The sequence below is a fragment of the Papio anubis genome, chromosome 9, assembly GCF_008728515.1.
Source record: "Papio anubis isolate 15944 chromosome 9, Panubis1.0, whole genome shotgun sequence".
In the NCBI taxonomy this organism is placed as follows: domain Eukaryota; kingdom Metazoa; phylum Chordata; class Mammalia; order Primates; family Cercopithecidae; genus Papio; species Papio anubis.
Genome location: NC_044984.1, coordinates 28,682,728 through 28,707,049, shown reverse-complemented (window position 1 = coordinate 28,707,049; position 24,322 = coordinate 28,682,728). Strand labels below are relative to the sequence as shown.

Below are 24,322 nucleotides of genomic sequence, written 5' to 3'. Positions count from 1 at the left end.
GAATTTGCAGCATTTTAATGTTTGATCTTGAAAGTTTTTTGCAGCAGTTTGCATCTTTTAGTTACAAATAGTATACCAACCATGAAAATAAGCACTAACTAACCTCCATGCCCACAACCTTAAAGAAATGGTGATATGTTTCTTTTGGTTCTATTCCTTTTCATTTGACTTCTGTGGAATTTCATTTTGACACAGCCTGTTGCTACAAGGCTGATAAGTTTGTTTTCTAAGTCCATCATAGGTGGCAAGTAAAGATTCTCTACGATGTTTGACTAGATTGTCTAGGATGTTCAGTGACAGAAATACCAAGGGCGAATGTGATTGGAGGCAAGAAAAATTTTATAAAGAAAAATAAAAAACTGCCTTTGAAAATTTTATGCCACTGTAAGGTTATCTTGGAAGCTCCAAGCGGAGGAGGTTGTGATTATAATCCAGTAGGATATGCTTTAGACTACAGTCTGGTAGTGTAGGAGGGATGGAAAGTGAGAGGAATGTATTTTTGGACTCATGAGGGTTTTTATAGGTGAGTCCCTGAATGAAGGCTTGGAAGTCACCTTCCAAAGCAGTCTATTATTACCAACCAGTGCCTTTTCTGTCTTTCTTTGGAGCTGCATTCATATTTTTCCTAACTTTGAGTATGTCATCAACTCAAAGAGGGGGGTAAGGAGGCCGGGCGCGGTGGCTCCTGCCTGTAATTCCAGCACTTTGGGAGATTGAGGTGGGTGGATCACTAGGTCAAGAGACCAAAACCATCCTGGCCAACATGGTGAAACCCCATCTCTACTAAAAAAACAAAAAGTAGCTGGGTGTGGTGGGGCACGCACCTGTAGTCCCAGCTACTTGGGAGGCTGAGACAGGAGAATTGCTTGAACCTGGGAGGCAGAGGTTGTAGTGAGCTGAGATCGCACCACTGCGCTCCAGCCTGGAAACAGAGTGAGACTCCGTTAAAACAAAAAAAGAAGAAAAAAAAAAAAAAAAAAAAAAAAAAAAGAGGGGTAAGGAATGCCTGATCATGCCCACATAATGGCAATGTTTCTTTCCCAAATAATAAGATATAGTCTCTGTACTATGAAGTCCTCTTTGATCTGAACCCTGGCTACCTCTTTGACGCCTATTCTACCAATCTCAACCTCATTCTCTGCACCAGCATTCCAGAGCCCTTGTTCTGATCTGTGCAGGGCTTGTGTGCTCACCATCTTTGGTTTCTGCTTAAATGTCACTTCATCCCAGAGGCCTTCCCTGGTGGCCAGGTGATCTAAAGTAGCAAACACTCCTCTGTGTTTTACCCTTATTTCCTTACCCTGCTTTGCCTTAGTATCCCCCTAAATGATGCTATCTAGCATCATTTTTATTGACTTTTACCTCCCCTCACTACAGTGTAAGTTCCATGAGGTTTATCTCTAGCACCTAGAACTAAGCCTGGCTTGCAAAGTAGGGACTCAAGAATTATCATTGAAAGATGGAATACTATTTGTCAGTTAAAAATAAATTAGTTTTTTAAAGAATGAATAAATCCTTTTTGTGAATGCTCAAATTTTTCAGGTAAATACTAAGGTAAGGCTACATGATTATAATGTAGAGAAAAGTTTGTTTGGTTTACTTTTTCACTAATTTACCTTTGTTCTTTCTCTCTCAAAGAGAAAAGTGGAGGCAGACTAGGAATTTCCTCAGATATATACAGAGAATACCAGTAGTTTCTGTTTACTGAGAGATTCTGAAAGGGATGACTTTGAATTTCTATTGTAACTTGCTGGGACTGTAACTCTATGTAGACAATGAGGATCTGTAGCACTTTTGGATCTCACTCTTCTTAGGTGGCAGATTGCAGCACAAATGGTTGGTGGATGCTTGCTGCAAAGTTCAAGGCGAGAAACAGCAGCTGTGCCTTCAAAACCCAGAATTATAGGAGGTTCTCACTACACTCCGATCTCAGGGTCCTAAGATTCATCCATGCCTGTGCTTTCTGTGAGGAATGGCCTTGTTGGATCAAAGGGAGTACAAGAACTTGAAAATATTTTATCAGAGAAACTAACATGACAGTGAATTTTTCTGATCTTCATGCTGGATTCTTGGGAGGAAGCTTCTGATCCCTTGGAATTTCCCAAGTGAGAGGAGTTTCCTTATTATTCATGATGGACTCCTGGGATCACACCTAAGTTTATGCTAAGGAGGAGCTGACTCATGGTGGGCTCCTAGATGGTTACAGGATGAGGGCTGGCTGTGGTGTAAAGACCAATTATATGATTAGAGGGTTGGGACTGTGAGGCATGTGATATCACTCCTATATCCCAACCTCCTAGAAGGGAAGAGGGACTGAAAATTGAATTGTTACGTGGTCAGTGATTCAATCAATCATGCCTACATACTGGAACCCCCAATAAAAACTCTGGACACTGAAGTTTGCTTGAACTTCACTGGTAGGTAATCATACCTTGATGTTCTGGGAGGGTGAAGCATCCTGTAGAAACAGAACATTTATGCTCAGGACCCTCCTGGACCTTGACCCATAGGTTTCTCCCTTTGATTGGTCCTAACTTGTAACCTTTATAAGAAAACTATAACCATAAGTATAGGGGTTTCTCAATTTCTGTGAGTTGTTCTAATGTATGATCAAACCTGAGAGAGTTGTGGGAGGCCCTGATTATGTAGTCAGTTAGTCAGAAGTACCAGTAGCTCGAGGAACTTGCGGCTGATGTCTGAAGTGTGAGGAGTTTTGTGGATGACTTTGCCCTCAACTGCGAGTCTGTGTTAATTTTGGGAAGTTGAAGTCAGAACTGCATTACACCCAGGCACTCCACCAAACACCAAACACACATTTTTTAAAAAAATGCTAAAAGTTGACAGCTCAGTTAAAACTAAAATATTTGGCCTTGGTCTGTCCTAATTTTTATTATTTGCTGACTGTCTTTCTGAGGATTTTCTTCTGGGACTTGCTACCTTCCAGATATATTTACTGATCTTCCTGCCTTCAGTTTTCTTACCCTTTCTTTTGTACAGTTATTACTCTAATAACTGTATTATTACTCTAGTACTAATATAACAGTGACAATAACCTCCATTCCCATGGGGCAGCTTTCCCATGTGGCAGATTCCTCATAGCCAGATAAGGATGTGATGCATTGAACTCAAATGAAAGCCATGAATTTTGCTTTGGCTGCAGAGTGCCAATCTCCCCTCTGGACTGTTGTTTGCATTGGTGCCTGGGAACTACATCGTTTTGTACTTCAGATATATTAAGCAATGATGATTTGCTGATTTATTCCTGGTACTGAAGGGAATGCAGAAGAAGAGCAACCAAAATGATTGAGGGCCAAGGGGATTTGCCTTAGAGGAAAAATGAGAAGAACCAGATGTTGTTATTTATTGGTTGAATGATCTAAGAAGACTATGGAAACCTCTCATAAGCATTTGAGATCTGTAATGATGGTGAGAGGTTGGGAAAAAGAAAGATGAACAGTAATAGAGGAAGACAGGAGAATGTGCTGTGTGCTTTGTACTGGGCTGTGGAAACCCATGCGGAAAGTGTTGGAGAACCCATCACTGGAGACACCAGAAACAGATAATAAAGGGGTACTTTTAATTTTTTATTTTCCCTGGTTTGTATTTCTTTGGAAAAGAATACTGTGAAAAATCTGTGCTTTTCTGGAAAGCTGGGCAATCCTAGCAGCCTTTCCTTAAGCTTTGAGACCTGTCTCTCACTGTTCTGAGTTATCACCTGACTTTGAACCACTTGGTTTGCTTGGGGCAGATCTCTGGGCCCTAATTTAGATCTACTGCCTTGGAATATCTTGGGATGGGATCAGAGAATCAACAATTGTAGCTACCACACCAGATGATTAAGATGCTTGAGAACCACTGGGACTCATGGGGGCCCATGTTTAATGAGGTTGAGATGCCAAAATCTCCCTGACATAATGTAGAGAAAGGAACGCAAAGGCTCATTGAGATAGGAATGCCGGCATGCGTTCATCACATGCGAACTGCACACACACCCTCTCATGCCTCCATTGTACTCCCAGCTAGGGCCGGATGACTTTCCCTTTTCTGAGGCATTGAGAATTACATTGGTGAAGGAGCACCTGCAACTTCGAGAAGCTCTTTGGTGGATCTCTTCTGTAGGCCAGGTGTGATGTAGGAGATGCTGCCATTGAGGTGAACTTTCTGAATTCATGGGGTGTTGGGATCCTGGAGTACCAAAGACCAAGTGGCAGAGCTTAGCTGCCAAAGACAAGGTGAGTGCCTTGATCATGATGGGCCTCTGGGACACAGTGATAATCAGAATGTTTTGACCTGCAACAATCATTGGTGGTGGCCAATTAATCATGTTGTCCCTAGGAATGAAGTGGATGGGCAGCCATCTAAAATTTTGCTAAAATTTATTCCAGAAAAACTCCGGGTTCAGGGCCAGGAATCAGGCTTGGGTCACCACATGGAGAGTCATGATGTCTTACCCAGTTTACAGACCTACGCCAGTTCCTTGAGGTGGAGCCATTTGATTGACACGGAGTTGGGGTTCTTTTGAGGAAGACTCTAGTATATTCCCTACTGTGTGTCTCTATTTCACAAATACAGACTGTTACTGTTTTGTTTTGTTTAGTTTTGTGTTTTTCCTAAACCAGAGCTATTGTCAAAGAAGAAACTTAAGAGACAGTGATGGGGTTTATCTTAAGCTCCAGGCTGTGCGAATGAGGAGGCAGAGGGCAGCCAACAGCTCTTTCTTCTCCCTTTCTCTCCACCCCACAACCCCTTTGGTGCCAGATTGTGTGACCCTATGCCCTTTCCTGGGGAGGGATATGGCAGTGCTGCAAACTAGCTTATCTGAGAACTCATGGCCTTACCTTTCTGGGAAGTTTTACAGAAAGGCAGAGGGAGTTCAGATGGAGAAGGGGTGATTTGGATTCATATTTACCAAACTCTGTAAGGTTTTCATATAGTGAGAGATGGCTATTAAGATTATTTCAGAAAAAAATTATTGTATTTCCTACTGCTTGGCTTAGTTTTAAATGAATAATGAAGGCTACACCAAATAAAGTTAGAGATTCTTAAAGTCAAAGGGAAAGGTGATCTTTTCCAACTGCAACTTAATGTAAGCTCAGTAAATTTTCATTTAGAATCTGTTGTGTGCTGAGTGAGATGATACAATGACAAAAAGAAATTAGTTTCCTATAGTGTATGAAAAATGTTTGAGGAATATAGTTAATGAGTTTTTTTTTAAAAGATTGATTAAGTACTTTCATAGGGGTACATTCAGGGTGATATAGATCCTGAGATGTTCTTTTTAGATGGTATTTCTTGTGAGTTGTCATTATACTTCTTTGTGGACATTTCTGGTTATCCAAGCACCTGATATAATTTTAAATGTTTAAATGTGTACTAGCTTCAGTGTTACTTCCTACTTTGAGCTGAAGCCTGCCTCTCAGTACTTTGCATATAAAATGTTGAAAATTGAAATGCTAAAGGGTCAGGCTGATCTTAGAGTGAGTGAAGTGAGCTGGATGTGAGGTTATGTTGTAATACTTTGCATTTTAGGCACATGGGAATATTCTCCTCTTCCAGAAATATGCTTTCTTCCATTTTTCTTCAAGGAGTCATTTTGACTGTCTTGTTGCCCACGTGTGATAGTCATGTAGGCTCGAGAAATATTTCACTTTCGTCTTTACTGTACAAAAAAAAATTGTGCGTGTAATGATGAATGAATGCCTTCAGGTTAGAAATATGATAGGAATTGGTAGAGACTACGGCAAATTGTGCGCCCTTGTCCTCTCGAGATGGGCACACAGATATTTCCATGCAGCCATGTAGGCCCAGAGTTGTCAGGTCTTCTAATATTTTAAGATAAGCTGGAAATTTTTATATGAAGCCACCTGTTTTTAAAACCCTGGTAAATAAAAAAGAGGTATGAAAGTAAAACAGAACAACCTGCAGGCTAAACCTAGCCTTTGTGAAGCCAGTTTGCAACATCTTTATTGGATTGTAGTTTCCCCTTAGGGAGCTACTTAGAATAAGTGCATTCCTTTAGTGTTGCTTTTCATTCATTCATTCATTCATGTTTATTCATTCATCCAAATGCTTAATGTGTGATAATCATGAATGAGGCATTGTGCTAGACACTGTGGATATAGCCATAAATATGGCAAATATCTTTTCCCGTGGAGAATTTGGCATCATTTCTGTCATCTTTCTCTAGGCTGAGCATCTTCCATTTCCTCAAAGCTACATTCAAGAGACATCATTTCTGAGGGTCTTCCCTACCCCCTTAGCATCCCGAAGTTCTCCTGTGAAGGTGCTCTGTGTTTAAAAAGCACTCTGATGGTCTGCTGCCCCACATTGGATACCACCTATGTTGCCTCTCCCATCCTCAGGTAGAATACCTCCCTCTTCCCCATCTCTGCACCTGGTAAGTTCTTCCACTGCCAGAATTCTTTAACATTGAATTAGCTGTTTAATTACCTTGCCTGCCCCTACTCTGCTATTAACTCTTTGGGAACAGATGCCACATCTTACTTTTCTTTGTATCTCTGGGCCCTGAATCATATCTGACATGTAGTACTTAATAAATACCTAATTGTGTGAATTGAAATGAAAAATTATTTGACTTGTGCGGTTCCCTGTCTGTCTGGTTTGGTCTGTTTTGATAACTGACACATGTTAACTCTGTGTTGAAGGCAAATAACAGCCCCAGAGCAGTAACCTATGTACGGTTTAATCTAGATTGCAAGTATTTTGTTCTTTTATATCCCCATGTGAGCCTTTACTCTTACCACTGTTCTGTCTAATCCTGTTAGAGTTAGTTAACAATTTCAGCCATTTAAACTCTTTGTGAATGTCAGTTAGTTCTTCTGGTACATTAACTTTCCTTTCCAGATAAAGGCATTTTGTATCTTGATAAGTATACACTGTATAGTTTCATTAAAACTTTGATAAAAATATTGGAAAATACAGAGGTAATATCAGAACCCTGTGACATACACTGGAGATCTTAGTCCAAGGAGACATTGATTTATTATTCACTGCTCTTGGTGTTTGCTACAAATCTATCTTAGGCTATCTTGTTTGCAGGGAGATTTTGAGAGATTTTGATAAACGCCTTTGTTAAAGATGTGATGCATACATCACATCGCCTTTTCTATTAAATTATGAGGCTAATCAGTGAACCCCCTTTTTGTGAACCCATGTTATCTCCCAGAATCAGAGATTCTTTTCTCTATGATCACATGTAGGATATGCTAGAAGCTTTTGTTAGCATTTTATCTCAAGCTCACTTGTCTGTAATTTGGAGAATTCACTCTCCATCTTTTTAGATATTTTAAATATACTCCTAACTCCAGATTCAGGGTGATTTCTTAAAGCTTAGATTCACCAATGTTAGGTTCCAGGTAAGGGACTTTCACACCGTTATGTCATTACTGCGGGGGCTCCTCATTCAGCAATTTATTTTATATTCTGGGATCTAATTGAATTCACTTCAAACACCAGGCATTCTAGTGTGTACCTTTTTAAGCTTCTGATGCATGAACCATACCTCGTGCAAGTGTGTTTTTTCTATAACCCCACAGATGCAATGGGGTGCATTAGGTCCTGTTATTAAATTTAAGCCAACCTTCAGAAGTCTCTCTCTTCTGCATGTCTGTCTCACAGAAGTATTTTTTAAGATTTTGACTAAGTTCAAGAAATAACATGGATAACACCTCAACATTTTCAGATATGATGCATATGAACCACAAAGGTGACTCATGCCTACCATTTTATACTGTTTTTGGAAGGAGAAAGGAATATATGTTAAATACCTGATAAGACTATGGTAATATAGTAATAATGCCATCTCTCATGATGCTTTTTATTTTTCAAATGGTTGAATAATAAATACTTTGCAAAAATAAGCCTTTTGTTCTTTTTTATTATTTGTAGTCCAAATTTATTATCTAAATTTTAGGATCCATGGGAATAGTCAAATTTTCAAGGATTTGGCTTGTTAGATATCTTGCCCTTCTCACTATTGCCATTTTTATAATTCACACCGTGAGATGCATTCTTGTACATTCACTCTTCCATCTTTTCTATGTATATGTACATATATATGTATTTATATATATATTTACATATATACTTTATATATATTTTGTATTTTATATAAACTTTTCTGGTTACTTCCTTATGGAAAATGCCTGGAAGTGGAATTTTCAGGCAAAAGTGCATACCTTTTTAAAGCCTCCAATGCATGTCGCCAACCAAGAGACCTTCCAACTTGGACACCTACCAGTCAGATGTCAGATTGCCTGTTTTCTGTCATCCTTGTCACTGGTATGAATGAATTTTAAATGAATGGCTTAGTTGGTCTGGAAAGCTCAGCCTGATGAAGTAGAACTCAGTGTAAAATCAGTCTCAGAGGGATGGGCTGTTAGAGAACTGCATCCAAGTTCTCCAGGGACCTGGACTTGGTCTTGCTCTTCCTTCACAATTCTCGCATCCCAAGCCTTCTGACTTCAAGCAGCTCTGCCGCCTCATGTGTGTTTCTATCCAGGAATGTCATGCTGGTCTCCCTGCTTTAGTTGGACCTGTGAGTTCTCTAGTCCACTGCCTTTTCCTTTTTCCCTCTGGCTGGGCAAATTTCCCACCAGGCTTCTGTATTGAGGATGCTGGGGTGTGTGCAGACTAATGAGGCTGCCAACATACAGCTGAGTCAAATCTTGCATCAGAGCCCTGGAGTTGGATCCAATACAACAATTTAGTTTTCTAGGCTTAGTTAAGACTCTGATTACTTCAGTGGGAGTGAAAATGGAGTTTATTAGTAACTATGACATTTGCATTCATATGTCCAAATAAATCTTGAGATGTTTAAAATTCTGTAAGTTAAAGCTGTGCATGAATTACATCAATTATTTAGAATACGCGTATGTCATCTCTAAAGCTGACTTTTTCATTCTTAGTTGTTTTGGCAAAGAGGAGCTGTTTCTATAAGAGAAGCAGATTAAAGGCCTGAGAATTGAAGACTTAGGATTGTTGTTTTGTTAAAATGGACTAGAATACAGACAACTGTAGGCAGTACTACTTAGGGCGTCAGTGCTCCCTGGAAACAATCATCTTGTGCAAGTGTATTTTTTCTGTAACTCCACAGAATCAATTGGGTATATTATGTCCTGTTATTAAATTTAAGGCAACCTTCAGAAGTCTCTCTATTCTGCATTTCTGTCTCATGAAAGTATTTTTTTAAGATGTTGAACAATTGGTTTTCCTTCCCTTTGTGGTTCTCTTTTAGTTTCTTTGTCATAGTCTTAGAAATCAGGTACTGAGATCTGTGGGAATTTATGTCAAAAATATTTAATACACATTGTGGAACATGATGCTTTTGCTCATCTTTTCATTTCAGCTGCAGCTGGTAATAGCATGTAGGTTCCCTAAAGCTTCCTTTGTGGGGTGGTAATTAGGTGATGCTTCCAGGTGCATAATCTAGAAACCTGGTTCCTGGTGGCACCATGGGTGAGAGAACACATTCATTTGTCCCAACTGTGTGACCAATGCCTCATTTGTCCGAACTGTGACTACAATCGTAGTTTCATGGTTTCTGTTCATTTCCGGTATATGTGGCTCTGATCCACGGCGCTTGGGACTTCCCTTTCAACACTCAGTTACTTGGGAAGAGCCAGCAATGAAAACAAGAATATTAAGGGGGCGTATTCGCATTAGCCACGGAGTGATGGAAAAACAGGCTCAGCACCTGTTTGCTTGCCTTCTCAGTGAGGTCAAAGTTCCCTGAAATAATATTGTATTGTATATGCATGGATTTCTGCACATGGGACAATTCTGAAGTAGCAAAAATGTGATACATACCCAAAGATAAAAAATAACCCAACGTTGGGTATCATTTAAAAATCATTAATCTAATAGCTTATCTTTTTAAATGATGGATTCCGTCTGTTTTCCTTGTGCTTATGTTGAGTTTGTAGCTAATGCAGTTTTTTCTTTTTTCTTTTGTTTACAGGCTAAACATATTTTTGACTGGTATGAACCCATTCTACTTTCATGCAGTAAATGTAATTTTGCACTGCTTAGTGACTCTTGTGCTGATGTACACCTGTGATAAAACTGTCTTCAAAAATCGTGGACTTGCTTTTGTAACGGCATTGCTTTTCGCTGTGCATCCTATTCATACTGAGGCGGTAAGTGTAATTGGATCTCAGTGAAATAATGAATATGAGTATGTGTGTGTATGTATATGTGTATACACACACACACATATACATGTAAATATGTGTGTATATGTCGATATGTGTGTATATAGATATATACATGTAAACTAAGCTGATCTTTTTTGCCTTTCAAAACCACATGAATTCATTCTACTAAAGTGTTTATCTTTATATATAAATCATTTTGTTTGACAACTTTTCCTTTTGAGTGTTCAAATTGGTTTTATTGCACCTCTTGGATTTAACTGCTTTTCTAAATAACTGCTGTTATTATTACAGGTAGTAATAAATGGCCACAGTTTGTTCAGTTTTGTATTTGCAGATAATTTAAGTCCTAATGTGTTTTAAGCAGCAAGGGCCATTTGAGACACTTAGCGTGCTGAGTCATTGTTCCTGCTCCACATTTACATTTTACCTTTTCTCACCCTGCTTTATTTTATAATGTTTGTTATGCAGAACTGTAAGTGCTGGGGAAGTACTAAAAAAAGTTAGACTGACATTCTTCAAGTTAGAAAGACAGACTTAGGAGCCTTATGTATTGTTTCCCAAGTTACTTAATAGGAAGGGCAGTTATTGCGTGGGTGATGAAAACTTAACTTTAACAGGATGGGCTGTGTGTCGTGGCTTATGCCTGTAATCCCAGCACTTTGGGAGACTGAGGCAGGAGGATCCCTTGAGGTCAGGAGTTCAAGACCAGCCTGGCCAACATGGTGAAACCCCATCTCTACTAAAATTCACGAAACTTTGGCAGGCCGAGGGTGGGCACCTGTAATTCCAGCTACTTGGGAGACTGAGAGGCAGGAGAATTGCTTGAACCACCTGGGAGGTGGGAGGTTTGCCGGGGAGTAGTAGGAGGGTTGCGAAATTAGAAGGCCAAAAGATTGCACCACTGCATTTCAGCCCTGGGGCAAGCAAAGGGAGTGAGACTCCGTCTCAAAAAGTGCGTGTTGATAGCTGTAGCCCTCTTTAAAATGTTGTTGAAAATCATTTCCATGAATCAGATGGCATTTTAAAGCTGCACTTTGTCCAATGAGTGAACACAGCTGGTTTGTTTTATGTGCATGGCCAAGGGTAGATGAAAGCTTGATAAGAGGTCCATGGGCACCACAGTTTTATAAGACTCTTTTCCAGAGCCTCAGCTTGCATCTCTCCGGACGCTTCCCTGAAGCTGATCTGCCTGAGAACACACCTGCAGTAAAGATGTCATGGTGGTTCCCTTCTCCCTCCTCTGAATTCAGAAGTGACATAGTTGTCATGGGGATGCATAATCATATGTTTATTTGAATTGACACAGAAGTCTGATTTAACCAGTTGGTTTGATGAGGAAGACTGGTTTGCCAGTTAGGCTATATGATGGGCATTTTCCACCAACAAAATTCTAAATCTGTAAGCTCAAAGTTTTGACAAAAATATATGTTGATTGGGTGATGAAGAAAGATCACTTTATTTAAAAAATTACATTGTGAAAGGTCATTTTCCCAACTCTTTGTGAGTATTTTAGACTGAGCAAGGTGACTTTAAGTGGGCGAGTATGAGGCATAAGTAATAGTCCTTTGCCGAGTTTCAGTAAAGCCGTTCTGCTTTACTTAAAAGAAATTGTGACAGTAAATGACTGTAATGACAGGTAACTCTAATGATGGCCATGTTTAAATTCTTTGCTTTTGACCAAATGAAAGGAGGACCTGATTACATTGTCAGCTGCTAGATCATTAAAAATTATGTAAGGTGATAGATCATTATGTGATACTTGCCAATACCTTGGAGTTCAAAGAATAAAGTCATTGCTGTAACAGGTCTACTTCCATTTTCACTTATTTATGTGAACAGCCTATGAAGATGAAAGCTAGGAATAGCTGGTATTAATGCTGCCTGCTGTCATAGTCTAGCACAAGGTAAGATTCAGCCACGGACAACTGAACTTACTGAAAAGAAATCTGCTATACCTAGGTTATTAAGAGGTGATTTTTTATATTTATTAATTATTTATCATTTTATGCTTTATTTATGATATATCAAACATCTGTGAATTAACAATAATTGGAATAGTAATACAAAAATTTAAATTTTAACACTTAGAGGCTTATGGTCAAAAGGAATTTAAAATATAGATTTAATTGTATATATTTTTATTGTAGGGAGAAGGATGATAAATACAATATTTTTAAGCATAACTATGTAATGTACAAAAATGGTGAGGGGAAAATACAATGAAAGTATGAGTTCAAGGAGAAAGGGTATGAAGTGTCTACCAATTAAAGAAGAACCTATTCATGTTTGGATAAATGGAAGATGATGAGCTTCAAGTTGCTATAGTGTTCAAATTCCATTTGGTAGATTTAATACAGGAACATTATGGCCTCATTTTGAAATGTCAATATCTACAATGAATAGGCAGTTAGATCCTTTCAAGTATTTAAAATTATGATGAAAAAGTTTTGATATGAATTGAAAAAAATCAGAGAGAGACTTAAGTTTTTAATGTTCTTTTTGGATAGAATATGAAGAAAAATAATCAAGGACTACTACTAACTAGACATATAGATATGTGATGCTGGGCCAATGGCATGTTATACTCTAAAACCACAGACAGTATTTTATTTCTGACAAATAATTCTTCATATACAATTGGAAATCTGTGCTTAGAGCATATTGGGGACAACTACTGCATGAAAGAACAAATGAGTAGGGCAATAACAGTTTCAATTCAGAGGTATCAGAGAGAGAGAGTGCATAAAACACAGGCAGCCTTTGGCAGTGTGATCAGGAACTGGTTAAGGTTGGTTCCTAAGAAAAGAGGAAAATCCTATTAGCAAAATGACCTTCAAAAAAAAAATAGTTACAACAAGCTTTTGTACTAATTGAAAAAAATCCATAGTAACAATGAAAGGGACAGAGGAGTCTGAAAGCTGGGTATTTATTTAGGGAAGGATGTTAGGAAGGGTGCTTACATTCATAAGGTTATGAGGGAAGTGTAAGAAGGAGGCAGAGAAATTTAGCCTACAAAACAGTTTACATGGCAAAGTAAAATCGGGGAACTTATTATTTAGTCGTAGATTTCAATTCAAGTTTCTAAGTAGGAGGAGGACAGAGAAATAGAAAAAGAGATGTACTTTCCAGAAGATACAGAGATAAATCATTAATATTATTATTTGAGACAGGGTCTCACCCTGTTGCCCAGACTGGGTGCAATGGCATGTTCATAGCTTGCTGCAACCCCCCTCTCCTTGGCTCAAGCAATCCTCCCACCTCAGCCTCCCCAGGAGCTGGGACCACAGGTGCTCACCACTATGCCGGGCTTTTATTCGTTTTTTTTAAGTAGAGACAAGGTCTTGCTACGTTGCTGAGGCTGGTCTTGAATTCCTGAGCTCAAGCAATCCTCCTGCCTTAGTTTCCCAAAGTGCTGAGATTACAGGCGTGAGCGACGACACCTGGCCCTGATGAATTATTTTTTCGAAAAAGACCTTGGCTTTGTGGGAGAGGGAGTTACTGGGAATTATCGCCTCTTTATTAAAGAAGAACAAAAATTGGATCATAAACTATCTCAGGAAGGATGGAAATTTTAAATTTTTTAGGTGGGATTTAATTTGAACACACTGATATGATTAAGCATTTGCTTTATTAATTATGTAATCAACAAATAGTTAATGAATACAGTGTCTGCAAAGGATTGATTTCAGGACCCCCAAAGACACCAAAATCTGAGGATGCTCAAGTCCCTTATATAAAATGCTATAGTATTTGCATATAATTTACACACATCATCCTGTATACTTTAAATCATCTCTACATTCCTTATAATACTCATAATTTGCAAATAGTTGTTAGACTATATTGGTTTTTATTTGTATTATATTTATTGTTGTACTTTTGTTACTTATTTACTTACTGAATTTTTTTTTGATCATCAATTGGTTGAATCCAGGGATATAGAACCTTTGGATATGGAGGGCTGACTATACTTGCTTGGTGTAAGGCATTCTACCAGGGGAATATATGAGTGAATAGCAGGGTCCCTAGGCACAATTTCACAAGCTCATTGAAAAGCCAAAGAACATACATATAAATAGATACAAGATAAAGCAATATGTTGTAACAAAACAAGAGCCCTAGCAGAGAGCAAAATTATGTTTAATTTAAGTAAATAAGGACAAATTCATTCATTTACTCAATTTATTCAATCTTTCAATAAATATTTAAGTGGCTATAATACAGTGACGATAATAGAGTCACTCAGTGCAGGGGTATAGCAATAAATAAGTCAGACCCAGAGCTTTCCTCACTTAAGCCTTTGAGATTATTGGAATAATTTCCTGACAGTATATTTTTTAGGAAATTTATGTTTTTATGAATCCTGAATCATGAGAAAAATCAGTAGAGACACTGGGAAAATGGAGGAAGTTATTTTAATTCTTCTATGATAGTTAAAACTTAATCATTGTAGAGACGTTACAGATTTACAGAAATGTGCTTAGGTCAAGTTGAGAGGAAGTGCAGGAAACGCCGATGCATGGAGTTGAAGGTTAAGTTCAACATTTCAACAAAAATTGGGATAGGAGGACTTAAGAGAAAATTAGTTACGATCTAATCAGTCTGTCTGGTTTGTAGCTGTTGCTATGTGTTAATTGTGTGTTCCTGGCCCTGTCTGACATTAATGGAACTCATTCTTGCAGATAAAATAAATACCAATAGCCTTATACATATAGTATACTTCATACAAATCTTATTGGTGGTATTCCAAAAGACAAGATTCTACAGCAAATTAACACCTAATTTGAAATTTCTGCCTGTGATTGTGTTAACCTTGCTAGAGGATCTGCCGTTACATTATTTGAATTCTCTCCAATTATGTTCACTGATGTTTCTCCCTCCAGTGTTTGAATATTTGTTAGAGGCTGCAGTTCCTAGGTAACAGCCACCATGTTGGTAACAGAAACCTGTAGTTTGAGGCTAAAATACATGCTGGCCATTTGCATACATTTTTCACTAACCATGAACTGACCAATTGCTTTTGTACTTTCCAGCACCCTAGAAAGACATTGTCATAAAATCAACTGGCTCCAGTTTAATGTTCCATCTTTGCTTCCCATTGCCCCTCCTCACTTCTTTATTTACTCCATGCTCTTCATCACCTCAGGTCTCCCCTTCCAGAAGCACTCCGTGTATCTCTAGACCTCTCTTTCTCTGCCGTTCTTGTATCCTCCACCTGCAAAGCATTTTTGTTCCTTCCCAGGCCTAGGCTGCGCATTCCCTCGCCTTGAGCTTCCTGAAATCCCCCTTGTCTATGTTTAAGTCACAGTTTACATGGCCAGGCCTGTGAAGCCTTCCTAGATCCTACAGTAAAAATTCATCTCTTCAGTCTTCTCTTGGTAATGGTTTCTCCTCTTATGATGCATGCAGTTTCCTTGTGTGCTATTTAATATCCTCTTTTGACTCCCCACCAGATGTTAAACTCCTTGAGGCTGATTGTATGCTTCCAACTGGCACAGTATATAGCTAAGAGGAGGCACTTGGAAAATGTTTGTTAACTGGAATTAAACACACACTTACTGAACATGACAATATTGACTAATTGAATCACAATGAATGGCTGGTCTAGATATACAGTAGTTAATGACTATTATAGCACCCATTTTTAGATATCTAGCCTTTTGCCCCAAATACCTCAGTTCCACAGGGGTATAGAATGCATGTTTAGTGGTTTGGACTGGCAAGAGAGCCTATCAATGTTACACCAATATTTCAACACCCTCTTTGAGCTTCTCCTGCTAGGGACACTACATTCTTTATATCTGGGCACATCCAGCTGGCACAGTCTGCTGTTGCCTCTTCCAAACTGGCTGCAATGCAAGAAGCCGGGCTGCAGGACGCCTTTAACACATTAGTTAAGCTTGCTTAGCTTGTGATTGCCTCATTCCAACTTGCTACACCCAGTAACAGCTTGCAAGTCTTGCTGTTGGCTACATCAGTTGTGCTGTGATGAGCACCCTTCTCGGTCCAGATGCCTAGGCTTATCTCAAGACTGTTGCTGGTGAGCTGGGCTCTCTGTTTAACCTTCAGGAGGATTTGCAGGTGATGCCGAGCTAAATGTTCAAGGAGGTGGTAGTGTAGTCTGAGCAGATCTGGGCTTACAGGTGACCCATATACACTTCCGCTTTACAGACTGAGAGTCTGAGCTGAGCCTTGACATTGTGGTGACACCACACTGTCACTGCATTCGTCTCTTGAGTCGTGCAGTCTTCCTGATTTGGTACTCAAGTTCCTTTTAGATTAACAAATCAATGAACAGCATGTGACACAAGCAGCCACGTCAGGTAATAGCTTTCAGCTCTGTATTGCCAATGGTATTCTTTGGCCATGTCCAGGTTTCTCTTAATGTAAGTAGGACTGGAATTTTTCTCAGTATGTGACTTGCTGTCTGTCCATCTGCGTGTGTATAATTGAGTTATGTTTTATGCAGATTTTAACTAACAGATACATTAGATTATCTAATAAAGTTTGCAATTAAGATACCGTACATGTAAACCTTAAAGTAAAAAGATGATTTCCATAAGCCACACACGAAAACCTATCTCAGTGTTAAGAGTTCCACCCCCTTTCTCTGAAAAAAAAGGGGCGGGGTGGGGGAGAGAAAGAAGTGCACTAGCATTTATCCAGCAGGCCCTTTATGTATATATCATCTCATGAATTACAACCACCCTGAGAGAACGGGTGTTACACGCATTTTAAACATAACAAAACCAAATCTCAGATGACAAGAGCAGTCTACATTCAGACTTTGAATGATTTACCTCCATGCTTATTTTGTTTTTAAATTTTTGAGACAGGGTCTTGCTCTGTCGCTCAGGCTGGGGCGCAGTGGTGTGATCTCGGCTCACTGCAGCCTCTACCTCCTGGGCTCAAGCAGTCCACTCACCTCAGCCTCCCGAGTAGCTGGGACCACAGGTGCACACCGGGCTAGTGGTTTGTGTTTTTGGTAGAGACAGGGTTTCTCCATGTTGCCCAGGTTGGTCTTGAACTCCTGAGCTCAAGGGATCTGTCCACTTCGGTCTCCCAAAGTGCTGGCATGACAGGCGTGGCATGAGCCACCGTGTCCGGCCACCTCCATGCTTGTTTACTGCCTCTCTTTCATGGCTGCAAAGCGTGCTCATTGCATAAGGATGCTTACAGGTATATTTCCCAGAAAACTGTTTTCCTACTATTAATTGTTGATTGATTCTTTAACACACCATAGACCTCGGGTCTTCCGTGATGTGGGTGATACTATTCCTGTGCCTGAAATGTCAGACCAATTCATCTCCCTTTTGAACTGTTCCTCATGATTTACCTCTTATGGTACCTGTTCTTTGGAGCGTCTTTAAAAATCTATATCCCATTTTTCCCTTGACTCTTTTCTTTCTTGGATTTAAAAAAAAAAGAGAGAAAAATGCATAGATATCTTATGTAGCAAAATAGTGTGAACATTTATAACTCCTCTTCCATTTCAGTCTTTTTCTGGAGTAATGCATTTTTTGAAATAATTTCAAACTTAAAAAATATGGAGAATAACTGTACACTCCCTGTCCAGATTCACTAATTTTTCACATTTTCCCACATTTATTTTATCACCTTCCTCTCTTTCTCTCTCAATATATAAAAATGTTATTTATTTTCTGAAGCATTTGACAGCAGGTTGCACAATTCATACCCCTTTATACTTTAATAATTTAGTTGTATATTTTCTCTACTCTTCATTAGTCTCCTTTAGCTTGAAACAGTCTTCATTGTCTTTCTGTAATATAATTTATAGATTATAATATAATTTAGAATTTATATTAGAACATGTAAAATAACAAATGTTATTAGCATGTTATATTGCAATATATGGTTATAATATATTCTATAAGTATAATATAAATATGTAATAATGTTATACAATTTATAACATATACTACATATAATTTATAGATATAGCATATTATATTAAAAATGCATAATATATAAATACTGTATGATATATAGTTATGTGAAAATGAAGAATGAATAATGTGTAAGTAATAAATATATAAAATATATGCATATTATATGTGTAATGCATTATACATATAATATATAATAATATATACAATATTATAATTGTTAGATTATAATGAGTTATAATTATGAATCATGGTGTAATGTAAATTAGAATAAATTAATATGCAATAAAATGTAATGTTACAAAATATTGCTACATGTAAAATTTATAATTTGTTAGTGTAATATATATTTATTTGTATTTTTATCGAATGTTCCTCATCTTGAGTTTCATGTTTTCTCGTGATTCTGTTCAGATTATATGTCCCTTCTAGAATACTGCATAAATGATAGTTACGACGGTTCCTTCAAGAATGGTGATTTTAATTTGATTCCACAGTTAAGACATAGTGCAATATAACACATTTTTTCCATAGTGCTCTTTTTAAATATTTTCATCTAATGATTAGTAAATAGACACTTTGAAGTTCTGCTAATACTTTGCACCTCAAAAACTTTCATGCCCTGGGTTTAGCATCCATTGATGTTTTTGATGTTTCTTGCTTGCTCCAGTCTTCACTCTTCTGGCAGCAAAATGGTTATTTTCCAACTCCACTGCTCCCTCCACATTCATTAACTGGCTTTTTAATGAAGAGAAGAGGTCTCCTTTCTTTCCCATTCACTTGCTTGCTGTATGTATGTAGGTACATTTATATGTATCCATTCATTCATTTATATATATATAATTACGCTTTGCTTAACAATGGGGACATGTTCTGAGAATGAGTTGTTAGGTGATTTTGTCATTGTGCAAACATCATAGAGTATACTTACACAAACCTACATGGTATGGCCTATTGCTCTTAGGCTACTGTACTGAATACTGTAGGCAAAAGTTACACAATGGTAAGTATTTGTGTATCTAAACATATCAAACATAGAAAAGGTACGATAGAAATATGGTATTATAATCTTGTGGGACCACCATCATATATGTGGCTTGTTGTTGACCTGAATGTTGTTATTCAATGCATAGCTGTATTTATTATTAGTATGGATTCATGGATTTCCTTTTCAATGGTTTATAATATATTATTGTACTCATTTATTTTAATATTCAAATTGCCTTAAGTTTGTTTGGTGGGAGCCCCTTGTTGCTGGCTTCTATGCCCTTTTGACTATCATTTTATAAGCATTTTCTTACTTTCTGACACGAGATGATCCAAGCTCCTCTTGAATTTCCCCAGCCTCAGCCCTGGTATCAGCCAGTTTTCCAAGGAGCCGGTGTTCTCTTTTGTGGGGAAATAGTTTGTGGTTAGTGCCAAGATGGCCCATTGCTTCTGAGGTTTTATGTTTATAGGCCCTTTCAGTGATAGAGCTAAGAAAAATATGCACACATGTACACACACACACTTGCACACACATATACTCGCATATAGCAATCAGCAGTTCAAACTCATTCCCTTTCTTGTTTTTTTTTAATTTTTTGAGACAGAGTCCACTCTGTCGCACAGGCTGAGTGCAGTGGCACAATCACAGCTCACTGCAGCCTTGACCTCCATGGCTCAAGCAGTCCTCCTACCTCAGCCTCCTGAGTAGCTGGAACTACAGGCATGTGCCATCATGCATGGCTAATTTTTGTATATTTTTGTATACATGGGGTTTTGCCATGTTGCCCAGGCTGGTCTTGAACTCCTTAACTCAAGTGATTCGCCAGCCTCGGTCTCCCAAAGTGCTGAGATTACAGATGTGAGCCATCCTGCCCGGCCCCATTTTTGTTAAAAGTATTGATTTTCAATTTACTTTTTTCTAGTTCTCTAAAAATATTGTCTGCTCCATTAGCATTATGGTACACAGAAGGACACAGTGTCTGACTCTCAAATATTGCTCAAAAATTTTTTTGAATAAGTTAATAAATGAATAAATTTTGATGCTGTGAATTGACGCTCTAAGAAGAGAGTTTAAAAATAACGTGTGGAAATCTTGCCCCTTCAATCCTCTTTTTTCCTTACATAAACTCATTATTAAATATAATTGATAATCAGAGGTGTTTAGTCATATATCAGAAGTTGAAGAACAGTGAGTTTTCTATGTTATTATATCTTTCATTTGTCTAATAGCAAATATATTTCTGTAATGTATTTGTGTAATGGTTTTCTGAAAGTAATTGTCCAAGGTTTTCATTTTTTATTATTTTAACTTCCAAGGTGGCTGGGATCGTTGGCAGAGCTGACGTGTTAGCGTGTCTGCTGTTTCTATTGGCCTTTCTCTCCTACAACAGGTATGTGTGGCTAAGAGTGCCCTTCACTGTGATTGCAACTGTGCCATGTGTGTAGACTGTGAGCATGTGCCTGATAGGAGAGAGGCTTCTGGTTGTGAAATGCTCAGTAAGCTTTCTAGGGACCAGGAATAGGAAACTCTCTCTTTATCCAGTGCTGGGCCGTTTCTCTTTCAACTCGGTTCTGAACCACACTGTAGCACCTTAAAGGGATTGCTTTCCCAGTGCTGAGAACCCAAGCACTTGCTTTTTCATTCCTTTTACTTGTAGTTTCTTACTGAGAATTGAATTTGGAATTTTAGCTCTAAGCCAAAATGTAGTTGATGTAATGTTCTCTTTTATTTGCCTATGATTTGCTTAATTTTTCCTTTTCATTTTGGTCCTAATTTTTTTCTCTTTGTTAGCCTCTCCAAAGTAACTCAGAGCTTAACATGACAAAGCTGAGTATAAGGTAGCATTTCTTGACTGTAGTTTTCCAATTTACATATAGTTTCATCAAAAGACAGAAGTGTTTTGCGTTGGGAAACTGAAAAGCCTTAAAATAATTTCTCATTGTATTGCACCTTTACCCTAAACCAGTCAGATTCTCATCTGAGTCACGTCATGTCCATATAGCGAAAGGAGTGGATTAAAAAGAGAATGTGAATGGGGGCAGCTCAGAGCATAGCCTGTAATATGGTTTGGCTGTGTCCCCACCCAAATCTCATCTTGAATTGTAACTCCCACAATTCCCACGTGTTGTGGAAGGAACCTAGTGGGAGGCAATTAAATCATGGGGGCGGATCTTCCCCATGCTATTCTTGTGATAGTTAATAAGTCTCACGAGATCTGATGGTTTTAAAAATGGGAGATTCCCCGCACAAGTTCTTTTTGCCTGGTGCCTTCCATATAAGACGTGACTTGCTTCTCCTTGACTTTCACCATGATTGTGAGGCCTCCCCAGCCATGTGAAACTGTGAGTTCAATAAACCTCTTTCTTTTGTAAATGGCCCAGTCTCCAGTATGTCTTTATCAGCAGCATGAAAACAGACTCATACAGCCTAGAGAAAGGGGGCAGGTCAACCATGTTGCTCAGTTTCATGGAGAGATGCCTGATTAAGCATTTGGTGGCCCTGATCTTTGGATCAGTTCATTGACCTATGGTCTTACAAACCCAGTGACTGAGGAACACTGTTCTAAACCAGTGGCTCTTAATTAGGGATGATTTCCCTCCTCCTCCGAGCCATTACCTCTTCTACCTGCAGGAGACATTTGGCAATATCTGCAGACATTTTTGGTTGTCACAGCTGAAGAGGTGCTCATGCATTTACGGGGTAGAAGTCAAAGATGTTGCTGAACAGACATTCTGCAATGCACAGGACAGTCCCTACAACAAAGAATTATCTGGCAGAAAATGCCAGTGGGGCTAAGATTGAGAAACCTGTTACAAACCAATTTAGACCTTGGGTCAATGATGAAATGAATTAAGTCTTAGGAAGTTTTGTTTTGTTTAAAGGGTAGAACATTTTCTTAGCATAGTGTTAGTCTTCTTCTGATCCTGGCTTTGTAACTTCCTACTACATTCTTGATTGTATGATGTGGTGTCATGAAACCTGAAAATATAAGCCAAAATTTAACAATTAATTATTTCTTGTTTACTGTGGCATTAGAAAATAAGTAATAATTGCTTTGGAGTTTAAACTTATTCTCTAGGCCTGTTCTGTGTGGTTAATATGTTTGGGGGCATGATTAGGCCTGCAGTGTATCCATATCTGTATGATAATGAGCCATGTTATTACAGATTGGTTTTGCAAGCCATTCTCACTTTCAGAAATTTGAGCTATAGACTAACTCAATAGAAATAAATGCCTATCCACTACAAATTCTGTGTATAATTTTATGCAGTTATTCTAAGACATAACACTAAGGAGAAGGTGTCTCAACTACAGAAATATTGGCCTTTACTTCCATGGAATAGGAGCCAATAGGTGTGATACTTGTTGAAGGGAACAGTGATGTTTCTTGGTAGGGGGCCAGCTCTGTTTTACAAGGTGAAACAAAGGTTTAGCAGCACCAGAGAGATTTTGAAAATCCTTGTTGGAAATTAAACTGAGAAAAAAATAAACTTTACCTAAGGTATGCTCATAGAAAATGAATTTAAAAATTTTGGCTGAATGAATTTAGCCAAAAGAAAAAAAAGGTTAAAATCATTGTATTTGCATCCCAGAGAGAAATGCTTATTATATTTTGGCATATATATCCACTGGTAACTTTGTTTTATGTATGGAAGCATATAAAATACTTCACTACCATAATGATAATGGTGATATACACTTGATGTGTGACAAGTCATTCGTTTAATCCCTCCTACAACGCTGTAATCCCTTTTCACACATAAGGGAACTGAAGCACCAAGAAGTAAAGTAACTTGCCCCATATTACCCGTTAATTAACTGCTGTGGTTAGCAGGGTATCCAGGGAACCTGGCTCCTGAGTTTATGCATATAGTTTAGTAACTTGATTATTCACTTAGAATGTATTCACTTAAACCTCTTTTCATGTGACTAAGTATGTCTCTCTGGTAGAATTTTAAATGGCTTTTTGGTGTTCATTTGTTACATACCATAGTCTGTGTATACTGCAATTTAAGTACCAAATTCAATATTGTGGGGATGAAGGCTCTTTAAGAAATCTCTACTCACCTGCTTAATTTCTTAGAATACAATGAAATTGACATTAGCCCTTATCTTTAAGAGGTGGTATTTCTAGCAGACCACATTCTTGCTTAGGTTAAAAGAATCTCCAACTTGTTTTTCAGGAGTCTGGATCAGGGCTGTGTTGGGGAAAGCTTCCCTTCCACGGTGTCTCCCTTCTTCTTGCTGTTCAGTTTGTTTCTGGGGACCTGTGCGATGCTGGTGAAAGAGACAGGCATCACGGTGTTTGGAGTGTGCTTGGTTTATGACCTCTTTTCCCTTTCCAACAAGGAAGACAAGTCGTAAGTCATTATAAAGTTTTGATATCAAACGGCGTGTCATGGGCAGAGAAGAATTACTTAAAACAATAGTTTCCAATCTTCCATTTAAAAAATACAAGTATAACCCTTTATTAAATGTCATCTCACCTTAGACTGTCACATAATCAACAAGGCTTATTTCATTAAGATAAGTGCATTATATATGTTAAAATGCTTCACACTTTTATATAAATCATTGAGGACTATGAAGTTTTTGTGAGCCCCAAATTTGGAATTGAAAAGTATCTATGTTAATTGGAAGTTTATATTGCTGTTTTGTTTTGGTTGCACGCTGCTGAGAAAATCTTGATTCATAAAAATAGTGATTGCAAATGGTAACAGTTTTTCACAGCTTGCTTTGAATCCCTGCATTTGCATGAGGGTTATCCATCAAAGAGCCCCTTGTCCTGCTCTTCTAACAATGCTGTTACCCAAGAGTTTTAGGAGGCACCCATTGGAAGTCCACAAAGAGCCAGTCTACACCATACAGGAGTACATACACGTCATATTCAAATTAATGAACAACCTTGTTTAGTAGCCTAATTTATTTAAAAAATTTAAGGCACACTCATTTTATGTTGTGGCTTATAGATGATAAGAATCACTAAGGCATATTAAAAGTTCAAGCACATACTGTAATTTTCTTCCCCATCAAATCGGTAATTACCAGTAATTTTACAAGCAGACCCCATTTTTCAGTAATTATAAGGTCCTTACTTTTAAACTTTTAAAAGATGTGGCTAATTTATTCCCCCGCCTTATCAAATGAAGAATTTTATCTGAAAAAAAATCCTGCTTTTTAAATCTCATTTCCTACCTCTTTATACTTCTTGACATAAAGATAAGAGCAGTGATATTGAGTGGCAACAAACT

General features: G+C 38.2%; 1 protein-coding gene across 4 annotated transcripts in view; it reads left to right on the top strand.

Annotated features, from left to right (window-relative positions):
- TMTC1 (transmembrane O-mannosyltransferase targeting cadherins 1) overlaps positions 1–24,322 on the top strand; it is a 284,687-nt gene that overhangs the window by 6,107 nt on the left and 254,258 nt on the right. For 3 of the 4 annotated variants that reach the window (XM_031650377.1, XM_031650376.1, XM_031650378.1), the window contains exons 2-4: positions 9,980–10,157; positions 20,387–20,460; positions 23,255–23,431. In XM_031650377.1, coding sequence (XP_031506237.1) covers positions 9,980–10,157; positions 20,387–20,460; positions 23,255–23,431 — 429 coding nt within the window. Of the gene's footprint in view, positions 1–6,187; positions 6,398–9,979; positions 10,158–20,386; positions 20,461–23,254; positions 23,432–24,322 lie in introns of all 4 variants that reach the window. The other variant, XM_031650379.1, reaches the window with a different exon arrangement.